The 16,190-nt window shown below is 43.8% G+C and overlaps 3 protein-coding genes across 3 annotated transcripts; 1 reads left to right on the top strand and 2 right to left on the bottom strand.

The window, feature by feature from the left end:
• Nucleotides 1–5,720: 5,720 nt before the first annotated feature.
• Nucleotides 5,721–7,295, bottom strand: txnl4b (thioredoxin-like 4B). Its single transcript, XM_056412245.1, has 3 exons — nt 7,089–7,295; nt 6,839–6,990; nt 5,721–6,386 (listed from the first exon to the last, which is right to left on the bottom strand). The coding sequence occupies exons 1-3, from the start codon at nt 7,278–7,280 to the stop codon at nt 6,221–6,223; spliced, it is 510 nt and encodes a 169-aa protein (XP_056268220.1). The 5' UTR covers nt 7,281–7,295; the 3' UTR covers nt 5,721–6,220.
• Nucleotides 7,296–7,467: 172 nt separating this feature from the next.
• trmt10c (tRNA methyltransferase 10C, mitochondrial RNase P subunit) lies at nt 7,468–9,391 on the top strand. The gene has a single exon (XM_056412237.1). The coding sequence runs from the start codon at nt 7,721–7,723 to the stop codon at nt 9,278–9,280; it is 1,560 nt and encodes a 519-aa protein (XP_056268212.1). The 5' UTR covers nt 7,468–7,720; the 3' UTR covers nt 9,281–9,391.
• Nucleotides 9,378–15,876, bottom strand: blzf1 (basic leucine zipper nuclear factor 1). The gene is made up of 7 exons (XM_056412238.1): nt 15,603–15,876; nt 13,279–13,351; nt 12,294–12,757; nt 11,764–11,963; nt 11,479–11,607; nt 10,571–10,790; nt 9,378–10,479 (listed from the first exon to the last, which is right to left on the bottom strand). The coding sequence occupies exons 2-7, from the start codon at nt 13,295–13,297 to the stop codon at nt 10,294–10,296; spliced, it is 1,218 nt and encodes a 405-aa protein (XP_056268213.1). The 5' UTR covers nt 13,298–13,351; nt 15,603–15,876; the 3' UTR covers nt 9,378–10,293.
• Nucleotides 15,877–16,190: the final 314 nt, after the last annotated feature.

Genomic DNA, 16,190 nt, shown 5'->3' with positions numbered 1-16,190 from the left:
AACTCTTCGATGTACGCACATCGGGATGAAAAAAAGTCACTTGCACCCCCCCCCCCCTCGTCAACAACTCTTCTCAGCTCGCGCGCGGCAGAGCTCAGCCGCGATGCGCGCACACTGGTGAGCAAGTTATCTGCATCCCTGTGTATAAATGTATATATCCGTCTTTTGTCATTAATCTTCATGTTCTCACAAAAATATACCGAGAATATCGGTAATATGTGATTAATCATGATTAATCCACAGAAACCTGTGATTAACCTGATTAAAATATATATATATATATATATATATATATATATATATACAGGCACATGCACAGACATTTTGGGGGGCAGGTGCTCAAACCCCCCCAAAAGGGCACCCATCGGCAAAATGATTTTTCTATTGATCACTGTAACTTGAAGTTAAGTAATTGGTTGCTAGGAAACACCTGAAACACATTGTGTCGTGAGAAGACATGAGAGCTGAACAAAATGATATATTACAATTTGTTTTTATTTACAAAACATTAGGAGCGAAAAAATGCCATATAATAAACGACTTACTAACCTCGACCGCTCGGATGAAAAGAGTAAATGCAAGAAAAAACAACACTTGTAATAACTACTTACTAACCCAGAGTGAGGTCATGCCGTGAAATATCAGACTGAGGCATTATAACGTTTTCACGGAAGTCTGATATTTCCTGGCATGACCTCATTCTCAATTAGTAAGTATAGTTATTACAAGTGTTGTTTTTCTGCTTACTGCTCTAAGTGGAGGAGGGAGGGCCCCGACAGACATCCATACACATTTGGGGGAACTTGATGACAGAGAGTAACTTTATTTCTTAAATACTGATAATGAAGAAAAAATGTGGCTCCAGCAGAAAGGGCACTTTGCTCATCCAGGGCAAAAGGGCTGGTGATTGAGCACCACTAGGGCTCTATCTGTGCACGTGCCTGATGAACACTGTTTGGGATTTATCTTTTAAGATTAAGAGAAGAAAAGTGTGTGTATGTGTGTGCGTGTGTGCGTGTGTGTGTTCGGTCCACACCAACACCATGTTGCATTCACTGTGCAAACATGTTTGATATATCAAGTGAGCACAGATGTATTAAGGGTTGACACTCGAGCTGTCCCAAAACAATATGTGTTATTTGTTCGGATCATTGTAATTGTCTATGTCAACTGGACAGTGTGCACCAGAGAGTAAGACAGACAGGAGAGCGTGTGCCAGAGAGAGGGATGAACCCAGTTTTACAGTCTATGCAACGTACAATTTTCTGTCAACAAAAGTGTGATGGGATGACAGATGTTGTTATGTTCGTCATGGCGGGTGCAGCCCGTGGAGCTGGTTGGGTACTCGTGATTTGATCAGCGTGGCTGGCTCGTGCGGGCCGTTGAAGCAGCGCTGCAGAGACAGATTTGCTGATACGTAGAGCGAGATTCCTGAATAATTAATTACTTAATGCATATACATTTTTAATTCATACACATCATTACCCTTCAGTTCAAATTATAGTAACTTTGTTGGAGTATGGAGTACACTGTAAGATTTGATTGTACAAGTTATTATTCAGTTTCTTTAGAAAGTGCTACTCCATTGCTGATTTATTTGTCTTTGAAATAAAACAGCTTCTTTTTATTTCTGTAGATTTTCTTTTTTTAAAGCATTTATAAGGAATGAAGTTAAGTAAAAAAATATGAGCGTGAATTTGTAGAAAGTCTGGAGACCTGTTTAGTTATTCAAAACTCCACAAAAGACAATGCAAGTTCATTTAACCTCCAGAAGAAGAAAATGTCACACAGAAAAACTAACTGAATTCCTAGAGAACACACTGCTTCCATCTATATTTTACACTGTATTTGAAATAAACAACAGGGCTTGTGGACAAAAAATATTTTTGAAACTCCAGCCAAGCTGACAAAATAGGACTCCCTGGAGAAAACTGAAATCATATATAAAACAAGCCCTGACCAAATTGTTGAGAGAAAAAGAATTGTTGAAGGAAAAGAAAAAAGCTGGTAAGAGTGTTTGTGTGTTTGTGTTTAACCCTCTCTTGTGTATTGTCAAGAGTCCAACAGACTAGTTTAAACCTGTTACAATTGTTATGCTTTAGGCAGCAGAAACAAACAGTGTCTGTCTGATGAATGATAATAATAAAAGCAGTACTACCAACCATTTTGAACATCTTGGATGTTTTATGTTTTATGTTTTGCCAAAGGCTAAATGCCTTTGTTGAATTTGTACACCTTGTCACTTGTACTCAGCGTTATATGAGACAGAGTATTGCAACTAACTAAAGCAGCCACAATGCTTAACAAAGCACATGTACTATTGACTTACACACAAATATACAGAAAGAAAATTACGAGGTTTGTCACAAGAATCTGCCTCAGGGCCTGCTTCACAACAAAGTTTTTCTGAGGGTATGAAATGAAGTAACGGCGTAACTAAACCAACATGAAACAACAACACACACAAGTAAGGTTACTGCTTGCTGTGCATACTGATGTCCGATGGCTCGTCATTATGAGGTCAGATCAGTCTCAATAATTGCAAATGCACACAGAGAGACTCACAAATGAAAACACGAAGATTCACAAATGCGCAAAGAACAATTCACAAATATATAATCCACAAATGCACGCAGAAAGATTCACAAATATGTTTGAAAGCACACGGAAAGAAATTACGATTTATATAAATGTAAAAGAAATATCACAAATATGTTTATGCATTTCTATGTGGATTTGTCTATTTGTTTGTGGAATTATGTATTTATTTGTGGATCGCACTGCATCTGTTTGTGGATCGCTACACATTTGTGCACCTATTTATGAGACTCCCCTGCCGGTTAAACTCGTAAATGCATTGTTTTAAATATAGATAGGCTACTCTTTGATATAGGTGTCGTCCCGCCCCTGATTGGCTGATATAAATACTCAATTAAAGATAGGTTCACCTTTATATAACCAGTGCGTGTGTGGGCAATAAAAGGGTTATTAGAAGTGGTGGAACGTAGCACACTACAGTTACTCAAGGTCTGTACTTGAGTACGAATTTGAGGTGCTTATACCTACCTAAGTATCTCCATTGTATAAAGCATCATTGTGTCTCTCATCACTCCATCATCTGTTTTCACTCCAAGACACTTTTAATACCCTTCCTGTCCGGGGTAAAGCATGTATCTCGAGATTTTTCATGTTTGTGATAAACTGGAGGTACCTTTATGTTATGAGAGAATTGTTTTGGGCACGCCCATCGCGAAACTGGGTTACAAATACAAGATGCACAGCGCCCATCGGCCTGGAGCTGAGAGTAAAGCAGCAAGACAGGCTGCAGGTAAAGTTGATTGTAAAATCAATGTAGGAGCAAAAAATAACTCATGCCTGTATGTTCCATGGTGCTGGAGATGAAAACACATCCTTCAGTTTTAGGGTTTCAAGAGGAATCTGCAGCCAGAGGTAGGTTTGTGTATTTGTCGAATGGCATTCTGTCTTTATTCCAAGAAAGTACAACAAACACAAAACACTGAGACAGAAGACAAATGGACAGAGGTGAGCCATCACTCCTTACTTTCTTTACAGGTCCAACTCTGCAGTCGGGATTAAATCAGAATCAGAATCAGAATCAGAATCAGAAACAGTTTTATTGCCAGGAATGTTTACACAAACGAGGAATTTTTTTTGGCGGAAGGTGCAACATTTGGACATGACAAACAAACAACAATCAACACGACAGAAAGACAACAAATAATGTGAAAGTGTTTGGGTGTGTGCTTCAAGTGGTGTGTTTTAGTTAAAAGTGTATGTTACACGTGGCGTGTGTTTAAGTGTTTAAGTTAAAGTGCATGTAAATAAAGTGGCATGTGTGTGGAGGAGGCCTCAAGTTAAAGTGCATGTTAAAGTGACGTGTGTGGAGGAGGCCTCCAGGAGGGAAGAAGAAGGAGGAGTAGGAGGAAGAAGAAGGAGGAGGAGGAAGAGGAAGGAGCAGGAAGAAGGAGGAGAGAGGAAGGTGGAAGAAGAGGAGGTAGTCCTGGGGGTGACGGAGTCAGTCAGTGGGGGACCCGGGCTCCATTGATGAGCCCGACTGCCGACGGGAAAAAACTTTTGGTGTGGCGGGAGGTCTTTGTCCTGATGGACCGCAGCCTCCTCCCAGAGGGGAGGGACTCGAACAGGGAGTGTCCAGGGTGGGAGGGGTCAGCGACAATCTTTCTGGCCCGCTTCAGTGACCTAGAAGTGAACAGGACCTGGAGGGAAGGCAGATTGCAGCCAATAACCCTCTCGGCCGAGCGGATGATGCTCTGCAGCCTGCACTTGTCTTTGGCTGTGGCTGCAGGGTGCCAGACGGTGATGGAGGAGCAGATGATGGACTCAACGATGGCCGTGTAGAATTGTACCATCATTCTCCCTGGCAGGTTGAATTTCCTCAGCTGCCTCAGGAAGAACATCCTCTGCTGGGCCTTCTTGGTGATGGAGCCGATGTTCAGCTCCCACTTGAGGTCCTGGGTGATGATGGAGCCCAGGAAGCGGAAGGACTCCACAGCGTCGATGGGGGAGTCACACAGGATGAGAGGGGCGGGTGGGGCTGCATTCCTCCTGAAATCCACAACCATCTCCACTGTCTTTAGAGCGTTGAGCTCCAGGTTGTTCTGGCTGCACCAGGTCACCAGGTGGTCAGTCTCCCACCTGTAGGCGGTCTCGTCCCCACCAGAGATGAGCCCAATGAGGGTGGTGTCATCCGCGAACTTTAGGGTGAAACGTCCACAAAGCATCAGACATCGACGCTGCCTCTAGTGGCAGAAAGGGAACGAGACAGCGTGGAGTCAACTCTAAACGGGGAAGAGCGCCTTCTGATTCAAAGGGATGGAGAGTGAATTAGACGAAGAGCTTAACCCTTGTGTTGCCTTAGGGTCATTTTGACCCGAATCAATATTACACCCTCAACCCCGCCTTTGGGTCATTTTGACCCGATTCAATGTTTCACCCTCCTGTTACCTTTATATTTACTAACATATTTTACCCTTTGGGTTCAATTTGACGCCAGCAATTAAAACCTCCAGAAAATTATTAGAATTAATATTGTTTTCCAAGTTTAAGTGTGAGGCACTTTATGTTTGTTTGTTGACTACCGAAAGAACACCGACATTAAACATTGAATGGGGTCAAATTAATCCTAAGGCGGGGGGAGGGTGTAATATTGATTCGGGTCAAAATGACCCTAAGGCAACACAAGGGTTAAATGAAGATGAGCATGTAGATCGTATAGGCAAGGGCTGGCCAATATGGGCAAAACGATCAAGATATAATAATTTAATACCTTCGATAAAGAGTTATATCAAGATATAGCATGCAATTTGATAATTTAATAAAAAAGAAACACTATATATAAAATAAGCTAATGTTTTTTTAATCTTGTGTGAATCAAATTCTTGCAAATTGAAAAGTACTGTGTATTTTCTCATTTAATTGAAAACTTCACTTAAATTGTTTATCACGGTAAAGCGGTATATGATTTATTCACAATGTTTCCATTGAAAGATAAATTACCATATTCATTAGCCAAGCACGAATATGGGCCACCAACCAAAGACAACTATTTTAAATCAGCACAGCTTCAGATTTGGTGTAATGATGACTTATTTTACCGTAAATTCAAATATGGATTTATTTTCTTTATTATCCAGAAGTTACACTCAGTTGATGTTCTTAGGGTTGTGATTAATGCCGAAAGATAAAACATAAAAGTTTATTTTTTTTAAACAGAGCATGTACATTGGATAAATAATGTGTATCTCACTTCTGATAGAGCTTTTTTCCATGGGAAACATCACAACTGCATTTTAATAAGCCACAAATAAAATAAATAAGGATAGATACAAAAAATTAGAAGATCCTATTTCATCAAAACGCACATCTTCTCTATTAAACATGAGACATGGAGAACATGAGAAAGGAAGATCGCAGAAAAAATAATGGAACATTTACAATTATTTTGTAATTCTTGAACCACAGTTAATAAATGTCATTGTATTGTGTGCCCTTGTCATTTCTTAAGGTTTAAGTCTAACATAGTATAGATTTCAGTCTTTCCAACTTACTTTTGTATGTCATTTGCCTTCTTTATAAAAATGCACATGGAACCCTTTAATATCAAAACTTATTCAGACGGTTGCTTGAATATTAAAGTTTCAGTTCTTATATGATCATAGGGTCGACGAGTGCGATGACGAGTTTAAATCCCATGGTAGAGGAGATCATATTTGGTCATATTTCGAGGATCTATCGGACTCTGGACAATCATCTTCCCTCGCATGGCCCCTCTGTAGATGACCTCGATCAGGTCCATGAAATCTTGTTTGTTCTTGAAGCTGCCGACAAACTTGGTGTGATCTGGAGAGCTGAGGGAGAAAATAAGGTCAGTATGACTCTTTTTTTTATTTATTACAGCGTGTGCATCTTTTGTAGTTGTGGTAAATATGTAAAACCAGCTTCACAAGAGCTTTGTGATGTGGACTGAGAGGGAGATGTGATTGCTTTTACCACTACTACAGACAATTAAACTACAACCTTGTTGATTATAAATACACCGTTTAGGTTAAAAAACAATTCAGTTATTTTACAAATTTATTAATTGAATATTGTGGGTGGTTTGCAAAACAATACATTTGAAGATGTCAACGGGCTCTGCAGACTGTCAACGATTACCAGGCTGAACAATAATCTGCATCTTAATTGAAGCTGGAAATCGTCAATGTCCGCCCTTTAGGTTAAACAGTTTGACGAGGAGACTCAGACGTAAATATGCACCAGACAATCACAACCTCAGCAGCATTAACCACCGTTCACTCACCCGTAATCCACTTTCATGTGCTGCCCGTTGAAAAAGAAAACAATGCAGGGGATGTAGCTGATGTCAAAGTATCTTGTGTAGATGTGAGATTTATCCACGTCAATGATGTAGATGGATGCCATGTTGCTCAAGTCGTGGGCAGTTTTTGACAGCTGGAGGGACAGAAACGGGACACATTTACAAACGTTAAATAGTCATGGCATTCAGACTGAGCAGCCATCTGATGTTCTGCATCAAAGATCCTACTTACGATCTCATCGAGCTGCAGACAAACAGAGTCCTCGTCTCTCCCAAACCTCAAAACTACGACCTTCTCCACTACGCTTTTGATGACTTCATCTATGTCTTTTTTGCACTCTAATTTGGGCAAAAACAAACTCATCTTGAAGGCTAAAAAAAAGTTAGCTTCCCTTATTGTGACAAGAAGAGGAAATTGCGTCATAAATGCTGGACGGCACCGTGAAAACCAATCCGGCCGGAAACCATGTCAAAAGGATAAGCAGTGTGGAAATGATTGTTATAATTCACATCGACCCGTCGTGGATCATTACAGCAGCAGCAGCGAGCAGTAGTCACACGGTGTTGGTTGACATGTCTATATATCAGCAGCCAACGTTATTGAGAGAAACAGGAAGAGCAACACAATCTGTGTTGTTTCACTACGACACGTTATAGTGTGACACCGTTTGAACAACGTGACCTTCTCTTGGTTTTGGACAAGCGTGAACGTCGCGAGCACAGGTGGACGGAACAACATGTGAGACTCGAGATGCTAACGATACGGTTGGTTCCGTTTACATTGTCAAAGACAGAGTGAGAGTCCAGCAAACTATTTTTTTAAAGACTTTAATAACTCGCTGCAGTTTAATATATTGCATCGCGATGTTCCGGCTCTTCACTTCCCATGGTATTTATGAACTCTGGAGAGGCCTCTGCTTGGCGCCGTGTGTCGCCAAGAGGCTAGTCGGAACTTCTCTCTTGGTCCGCAGCGCGGGTCGTCACCGGCCACACGTTTCTGCTGGTCACTTCCGGACTGGGAACCCGGTGTGGAAGGATGCTCTCGAGCCAAAAAGAGATAACCTCGAGGAAAATCAGACACTAGATCTGGACAAATGGAAATCTGTGATGAGAGCCCAAGCAGCATCAGAAGAGAGGCCGCAACGTGCTGAGGAAGCCAGCGATGATGAAGATGGTGAAAACCTCAAAGAACCAGGTGGTGATTCAGAGGGCAGTTCTTCCCTGGAGGCCACTCGAGATCTGGTTGCGATGTGGCAGCAAGCTGGGAAGCTTGTGCCACAAGAGATGGCCGATGAAGAGCTCCAGACGCTGGCCAAGCTCACCACCAAGTCCTCCAGGAAGAAGTACCTGAAGTACCTGGCCATCAAGGAGGGCCACAAAAGGTCCCGTAAGGCGAAGCAGCAGCTGAAGAAGACGGAGAGGGACGCCTCGCTGGAGCAGAGGAGAATACAGGACAACGATTGCGAGGACGAGAAGGGACTTAAAAACACACTGTTCCTCCAGTTCTGGGGGCGCTCCCTGGACAAGCACCTGGCCTGGAGGAGTGCCCAAGCCATGCTGTTCGGCCAGCCACTGGTGTTGGACATGAGCTACGAGTCAAACATGACCAGGCGGGAGTTGGACAACGCCGTAAACCAGCTGTTGGAGGTGGAAGGGTGGAATCGACGTGCCACAGAGCCTTATCACCTCCACTTTTGCAACCTGCAGACGGACAGCGCCTACAGGAGCGAGCTGGTCAAGCGATACGGCGCCGAGGCCTGGGAGCGCCTGTTGGTCACCAGCACTGACCAGCAGCATGTGGACCGGTTCCCTCGGGAACGGCTCGTGTACCTCACTGCGGACTCCCCCAACGTTCTCCGCACGTATGACCACTCCAAGGTCTACATCATTGGCGCTCTGGTGGACCGGTCGAACCAGTCCGGCCTGTCGCTGGCCAATGCTAAGCGTCTGAACCTGGCTACGGCCCGTTTACCCCTAGACGAGTTCCTCCACTGGGAGGTGGGAGCAAAAAATCTGACTCTGGACCAGATGATCCGCATCATGCTCACTCTCAAGGAGACAGGGAAATGGGAGGAGGCGTTGAAGTTTGTGCCCAAGAGGAAGTATGATGGCTTCCACCAACAGACGCAGAAAGAAATGGCCAACAACGGAGGGAGGGTCGTCACAAACCACAGACCCAGACAGGATGGCGACAGACCTCTGAGAGAGAGAGAAAGAAACAGCGAGCGGACTTTTAAAAATGATGGCCAAAGTCTTACCAGATTCCCTAAAGAGTCTGGGTTCAGTGGGAGAGGCAGAGTGGCTGGACTGCCCGGAGACCGGGAAAACAAACCAGCGGCAACCAGAGTACGGACGTCTTTTAAGAGCCACGTAGAGGGAAGAAAAGGTGCAGGCAAAAGCAAGCTGTGGGGGGACGATGAGTAAAGGCAACAGAAATTGTAACTGGATAATAAGGACATTAAAGTGTTGTAACAGGTAATCACGGTGCTTACCGACTGCTTATTAAGAACAAGACATTAAAAAAGGTAGAAACTACTTTCGTCTTTATTTCAGTCTGACATAGAAAACAAGATGTATAAATATTTTTATGGTGTGATTTCATATGCCGTAAACATCATTGAACACTTTTCCATCCAGAAAATAAGCCAAATATACAGCGTGGTTTAACTAAAGACAAAGTATTGACATAAATTACCAAAAAGAACATCCAAAATGACAATTCAAGGGAAACAAATCAAATGTTAAACTCTTTGCAAATAACCAGATGTGTTGTCATTTGTGTACCATAACTCTATTGTAGTACCTTCAAACCGCTTCCAAGATAGTCTATATGACGATGCTTTTGGAGCATGATATATAAAATACATCAATATAGTGTTTTTAAAACAACGGCACCATCATACTATGAAATCTGGGCGACCTGTACGAGAGGCACCCCGACTGTTCAATGAGCTCTTCATCAGTTTCTTAACTTCCTGGGAGGGACAGGCTGCTCTCTCACGCCTGGGGCTCATTGACTTAAGGGATTATGTAAAGAATCTAAACACACCAGTCTTATATTCAAGTAAGAGTAAGCAGACACCCTAACTGTCTGTTCACCATGTAATACTGACCCAACACTTTGACCTCGCATCCCGGCCATAAATAGCCCTTTCAATAGTTTACACAAGGCTGCAATGATGTCACGATCCCTGAACAAACAAACAAACTACATTTTCTTTTCTCGTTTTTTTTAAAGTTAAAGATCAAAATAAACAGCAGGTTGATACAATTTGAAATTGTGAACATTCGATGTGTGGCACAAAGGACTCTTTGAGCAGCCAAGTCACTTGACACACAGCGGCAATATCCTCCAGAGTAGACTCCTGTCCGAATATCGGTCATTTGAAGTAACCTCTGAGGTTGGATTGGTGCGTGTTTGCTGCCCTTTGACCCCGCTACATCACCAGGATGTCTCCAGTACAGCGCTCACAGCAGTTGAAAGTGATGTTTTCGTAGCGGGTATACGGGTGAAACCTGCCGATGCTCTTCTTACTGCCGAGGAAGCTCGAGGGGGCGGAGTCGCTGAGTGGAGGGTCTGCCTTGATTTCCAAACAGGAAATTGGGTCTAAAATCTTCAGCACCTGGGACAGAACACAGGCAAGCAAAATTGTTGACGTTATCAACGATTGTTAAATGAATGGTCAGATTTCCACAAGGGTATGGAGTACGTACCTTCTCAGCCATCTTCTCAGCCGGAGTGGTGCAGAGCAGCTCCGCCGTTGCAGTGCTGCTCTTTACCACCACGCTGCTGCTGCCCAACAGGTGGGAGTTGATGGCGTCTGCTAGTTTGTGATTGGCTGCTGCCATCTCTCCTGTGCTAAGGGGCTGTGCACTGGGGTAGTACGTCTGCTGTCTGCCCCACTGCAGAGAAACCAGGAGCTGCTCCAGAGATCTGACAACAGGAACCAACTTGAGCATCTGTGGCTTTGTATATTAATTTGCTATAAATGGTCAATTACTTAATTCAGTCAGCTTAAGTTAACTAGAGTGTGGTAAAAGTGCAAAAATTAACAGTCTATTTTCTCATTATCTAATTTTATTTATTTTTTTACTTTTTCATTCAGTAAAATGAAAATGTCATGTGACAAATATTTCAAAATCAAAGTATGTCTAGCCTCCATGGACTTAAAACAACCTCTACTCTATGAGTACTGTCTGCAATCTTGTGAGTGCAAATAAAAACTATGGAGCTGATAGAATATAAATCATAAATGTTTACTTAATGAAGCATAATATATTTAATTCCATGTAAAGGTGTTGGTATAGTGTTCCTACTAAAAAGCCATCCAATTGTTTCCGTCAAGTGACGAAAACCTATTAAAATATATGTGGGTCTGTATACAGCAAATCTATGTATTTAACACATGTTTCAATTGCCTTTAAAAAATAATAAAAAATACACCAGGCATCAAGAGAATGCTTACTTTCTTAAAAGACAGACAATAAAAGGAAATGCCATTAAGTCAGGCAACACTACACTAGTGTGTGTCCTGTCTTTTCATCAGCAGGATTTTTAAAATGCAAGCTAGTATAACGAATTATTCCCATAATTTAGTCATTATGAATATACTGCACGTTACCTGTGGGTGAGCACCATGTCGCTGGAGAACTCTTCTCTCTCCAACAGCAGGTCTTGAATGGCTCCTTGTGCCTCTCTGGTCTGTCTCTGGAGAGCAGCTCTGGCATTCGTCAACTCCTCTGCCATGACTCTGAACAGACAACATGGATGTCGTGTTTACTGAGCGCCATAACGTTATTAGTCATCCCTTATTGTTCCTCATAGAAGAATGCCCCTGACATATGCTTGCAGGACGAGGGGGAACGTTCCATTTGTAATTTCTAATTTGATTTTGTTTATGTCGAACCTGCTGGCGAGGAACTTGCTCCTCCAAACGTCACACTGGATACTCATTCGCTCCAGCTGCTCTGCGGTGTGTGCCAGGCTCCGGCCGAGAGCCTCGTTCTCCAGAATCAGATGATTCTTCTCCCGCGACAGACGCTCAAAGTGGTACTGAAGGTCATCGCCCACAGACGCCACCAGCAGCTTTTTAAGCTCACGGTTTACCTGGCAGATAAAAATAAACAAATTCCTTTTTCACAGCCGGATACATTTATTTCCCCTTTATATTCACTTAAAGTGCTGCATCGCTGAAAGGATAAAACAATAATCGCAAGACAAAAAAGGAGCATTCTTATATTGTAAGAACTATGCGGAATTATAAACGTAAGGAATTCGTCATTAAACATTGAAATGTATTGATAATGTTACCGATCCCTGTACCGTTTCACATATATCGATACTTCCTGCATCTTTTTGAAACGTGTAAACAGCATTGAACCCGTCTGTGCAAAGCGACATCTAAACAGAATGCGTCTGCTGTATTTGGGGCCTTACCTCGGTCTGCACACGGAGCTGATTGGACAGACCTTCCTTGTCCTGCAGCAGCCTGCGTTCAGAGTTCTGCAGTTTCTCCAGCTGTCCTCTCCAGTCCTCCACCAGAGGCAGCGGGGCACAGGCATGCCCGTCCGCCTGGTGCCCAGCCTCCCCTTTGCCTTCGACCGGTCCAGTGCGGGTGTGCCGGCTAATGGCGGAACGGGGGACGATGATCCTCACAGCTTCCACCTCGGTGCAAGCCTCTCGACTCACCTTGCCCAGGTGGAGCACCCCGAGAGGCTGCAGAGCCGCAGGGGGAGCAGGCCGAGTGGATTTGGGGCTACGTTTAGGGCTCGCCACCTTCAGGAGAGGAATTGCCAACGGACCTGGTGGCAACGTGTCTGCGTTTGCCTCCAGAATGGTAGCAGGCGGTTTTTCAGTTTCCATGCCATCGCCAGCCCCTCGGACCGGTACAATGGCCACGCCTAAGTGAAAAGAAATAAAGCCAGGTTCACAAATTGCACCTAAATGTCTTGTAACGGTTGATTTCAAGGACTTCAAGCTATCAAATAGATGTGAAGGGTGTAGCCACACAAGCTCTCTAGCAGCATGTGGGGCTGGGTAATGGTACCCAACTAAATGTGCCTATTGTGTCAACTAAGTACTGCGAACCGGTCAGACTCGTAATGGATCAGTTAGTTCTTGTTTTAACTCAAACTGGCAACACAGCTGGACAGCTGCTTGTGTTTAGTTCAAATTTAAAACACTGGAGATTACACAACGGAGATAATTGGCTTTTAAAAAGCAGGAGGAGCATAAACAAGTTCCCTGCGTATAAAAACGAACATAAGTCACATTGTGTGTATTATGGCTGAAAAACAGCAGACAGACTGGAAACGCGCGGACGACTAACAGCCTGAAACAAGAAGTAGCCGTACAAGGCCGACGTGTCGGCACTGTGATGAAATGTAAATATGGACATGGAATCAAAACATTTGGCGTTGACCTCTCACAGCAGCAGTCATGGTGGAGGTGGAGTCCGCTGAGGAGGAAGCCTGTAGTTTAGGTGACTCGTCGTCCTGTGAGTTAACGAAAGAGAAAAGGGATATTTGTTGGTCACATATGCAGTAGGGGCGAGATTCCCTAGCGACACTGGCACTCAGTGGCACTTGCCAGCACTTGCCAGCAAATGCCGCAACTAGTCAAAAGGTGCCACAGTGACGAGTCTGCGACGACTCAGTGGCAAGCTCCATTAAAGTGCCCGTACAGCGGAAGAAATCACTTTCATGATCATAGAATGGAGTAGCTGCGGTTTAGGGGTGCTCAATACGTCGATCGCGGCGTAGTATTGGTAGATCGCATGACAAAAAAAATTGGCCCGCCAGCCTGTAATTTTCTCTATAGCACGTCTTTGTTCTTTTATTAAACTAAACAGCCGTCTGTTGTTGATCGTCTCCAGCGCCGCCGCTCCCATAACGCGCACTACGCGCTGCGCGTAGGGCACCAAGTTTTGCTGATCGAAATAAACTAAACTAAACTAAACTAAGGGGTTAAATAGGGCCCCATTTGTGAATCCCACAGAACCAAACCCACCCCGGGATGGGGTGTAGGAGTAATCACACGAGGTGATTCTCACCAAACCGTCCCACCCCGTTGGGGAGGTAGGCGATTCATAATCATACTCGCCTATGAATCGCTCCTCCCGTGTAGGCGATTCTGAATCGCCTAACGCCAACCTCTCCTGTGGGATTCACAAATCCCTGCTGCTTTGCTGGAAATCACTTCTACTTATAGACTCTGGTTCGGTGCTCCGTGTCGTCACTAGCGACGTCACAGAACCAAAGCGCTTTCATGTCATGTGACAATGTGTCCATGGTGACGGACAAGGCCGGAGATGAAGGCACTGACACGTGACTTCCACCAGGAAACCTGTTTATATGTACGTATGTACATGTTTTATGTATATAAGTACTTATGCGATTACATACTACTGTTTATATCTGTCAGGGGACACAACATGTAACTATCTAATCATTCATGGAACAATGTAATTCTCAGGCAGGTTACTGATGCCACTGGTGCTAAAACGCTCGCTCGCGATGAGCATTCGCATGCTAAACGGCGCTATCCTTAATTAACTACTTCTCCTCAACTCCTACACACTCAATAACTATCAAAATATAGCACCGCCAAAGCGACCGAACATAACATTAATATATATATATGGCACTTGTGTACAGCGCCGCCGCTCCCATAACGCGCACTACGCGCTGCGCGTGGGGCACTACGCGCTGCGCGTGGGGCACCAAGTCCTGAGGGGGCACCACAAAATAGGCAACAACAAAAATCCTCAGTTATAATAATTATAATGCCAATATTATTTCAGTCTAGAAATATTAGGCGCCTTTTAGGCATGTATATCACAAAATTTATTATTATTATTTTAAAAAGGCGGGTACATTATACATATGATGGTCTCTGCATAAGTCTACCTCGGTCTCCCCTCCTCTTCTCAGCTCTTTATTTTTCCATCCCACTGTCCATCTTTTTAATCTTTTTACTCTATACTAGCCCATTGCACAGACTGTACTATTTATATCACTTTGCACACACTGTAATATCTGTATAATATCTGTATACAACCTACTCCCTGTGAACATGTTCTCTCTATGTGTATTGTTTTTCTACTGTGATTTGTGTATGTATGTTTGTGAGTTAAGTGTATAAGCTACGGGATGACCTAAATTTCCCTCGGGATTAATAAAGTATCCATCTATCTATCTATCTATGAGTGTAAGTGTAAATAAAAAAAACAGGAGCTCCTCCATTCTATGATCATAAAACTGATTAACGGCAGCTGATCTGTCGTGCCACTTGAGTGCATGCCGGCGACTCGTCGCAAACACGCCACTGAGTCGTCGCTGTACAGGCACCTAGCGGCACTTGCCACAGAGTTGCCGCTGAGTTGTCGCTGAGTGCCGGCAAGTGCCACTGAGTGCCAGTGTCGCTAGGGGGATGTGCCACTGAGTGCCAGTGAGTTGTCGGTGCCAGTGATTGCACTCGCACTCTCTCCACATATGGAGCATTCGGTGTTTGGGACGGCGAGCAACAGGTCTAAGGTTTACAGCCGAGCTACCAATAGCATCACATTATAACGATAGCTAACTAAGCTTGTTAGCCAACACTACCTTGTAAAACAGCGGTTAGCTGAAGTAAAACCATCCCAAATTAAAGTAGCATCAACGCTGCCACGATGGGTGCTTCCTACACAGAACGCCACACTTACAAGCAGCTATGTGGGGGATTCGGACACATTGTGAGATAACATACCTGGTAACAATGGATCCAACCTCCTCGACTGGTTCGTGTAAACAGCAGCAGGCTGTTGAGTTTGTCACCGCCGGACACAGTTGGCCTTTCTTCTTCTTCTGGGTTTATTGGCGGTTGTCAAACAACTGTCTGGTGCATTACCGCCTCCAACTGGAATGGAGTGTGGATCAGGGTGACTGCCTTCTTGCCCTATCACCAAATAATACTAGATAAAATAACAAAAACAAACAAAACAATAAATAAATAAAAACATGAAAACTAACCATGTACTTTATTTTTTTCTATAATTGATGATACATATTGATTTGTACCCCGGGATTGGCGTTTCAGGCAACACTTCCGGTCAAGGAATGCCTCCTCTTTTTGCAAACTAAAGCTGTGCCTGGATCAATACCCAAACGTCGTTAGCTCAACATTCACCCGACCATTTCTGACTGCATTTCCTATATGGACACGTTGTCGAAGCAGCAGCAGCGTCACGCAAAAGAGCCTGACAGACTAAATCCAGGAAAAAATAGAGAATGGGTCCGTCCTCGTCCACTCAACACAAAACCGACCCCCAATCAGTTACTGTGTTGCTTTACAGGG

Source organism: Pseudoliparis swirei, chromosome 4 (assembly GCF_029220125.1).
Source record: "Pseudoliparis swirei isolate HS2019 ecotype Mariana Trench chromosome 4, NWPU_hadal_v1, whole genome shotgun sequence".
NCBI lineage: Eukaryota > Metazoa > Chordata > Actinopteri > Perciformes > Liparidae > Pseudoliparis > Pseudoliparis swirei.
This window is presented reverse-complemented; position numbering and strand designations above follow the sequence as displayed.

Excerpts from the sequence above, each read along its gene's own strand:
- trmt10c (XM_056412237.1), top strand. The coding sequence starts at position 7,721 with ATGTTCCGGCTCTTCACTTCCCATGGTATTTATGAACTCTGGAGAGGC.
- txnl4b (XM_056412245.1), bottom strand. The coding sequence starts at position 7,280 with ATGACGCAATTTCCTCTTCTTGTCACAATAAGGGAAGCTAACTTTTTT. Across the intron at positions 6,991-7,088 it reads GTCTGCAGCTCGATGAGATC|CTGTCAAAAACTGCCCACGA; the intron begins GTAAGTAGGATC and ends CTGTCCCTCCAG. Across the intron at positions 6,387-6,838 it reads CACATGAAAGTGGATTACGG|CTCTCCAGATCACACCAAGT; the intron begins GTGAGTGAACGG and ends TTTCTCCCTCAG.
- blzf1 (XM_056412238.1), bottom strand. Across the intron at positions 11,964-12,293 it reads AGCTCCGTGTGCAGACCGAG|GTAAACCGTGAGCTTAAAAA; the intron begins GTAAGGCCCCAA and ends TTTATCTGCCAG. Across the intron at positions 11,608-11,763 it reads AGCAAGTTCCTCGCCAGCAG|AGTCATGGCAGAGGAGTTGA; the intron begins GTTCGACATAAA and ends TTGTCTGTTCAG.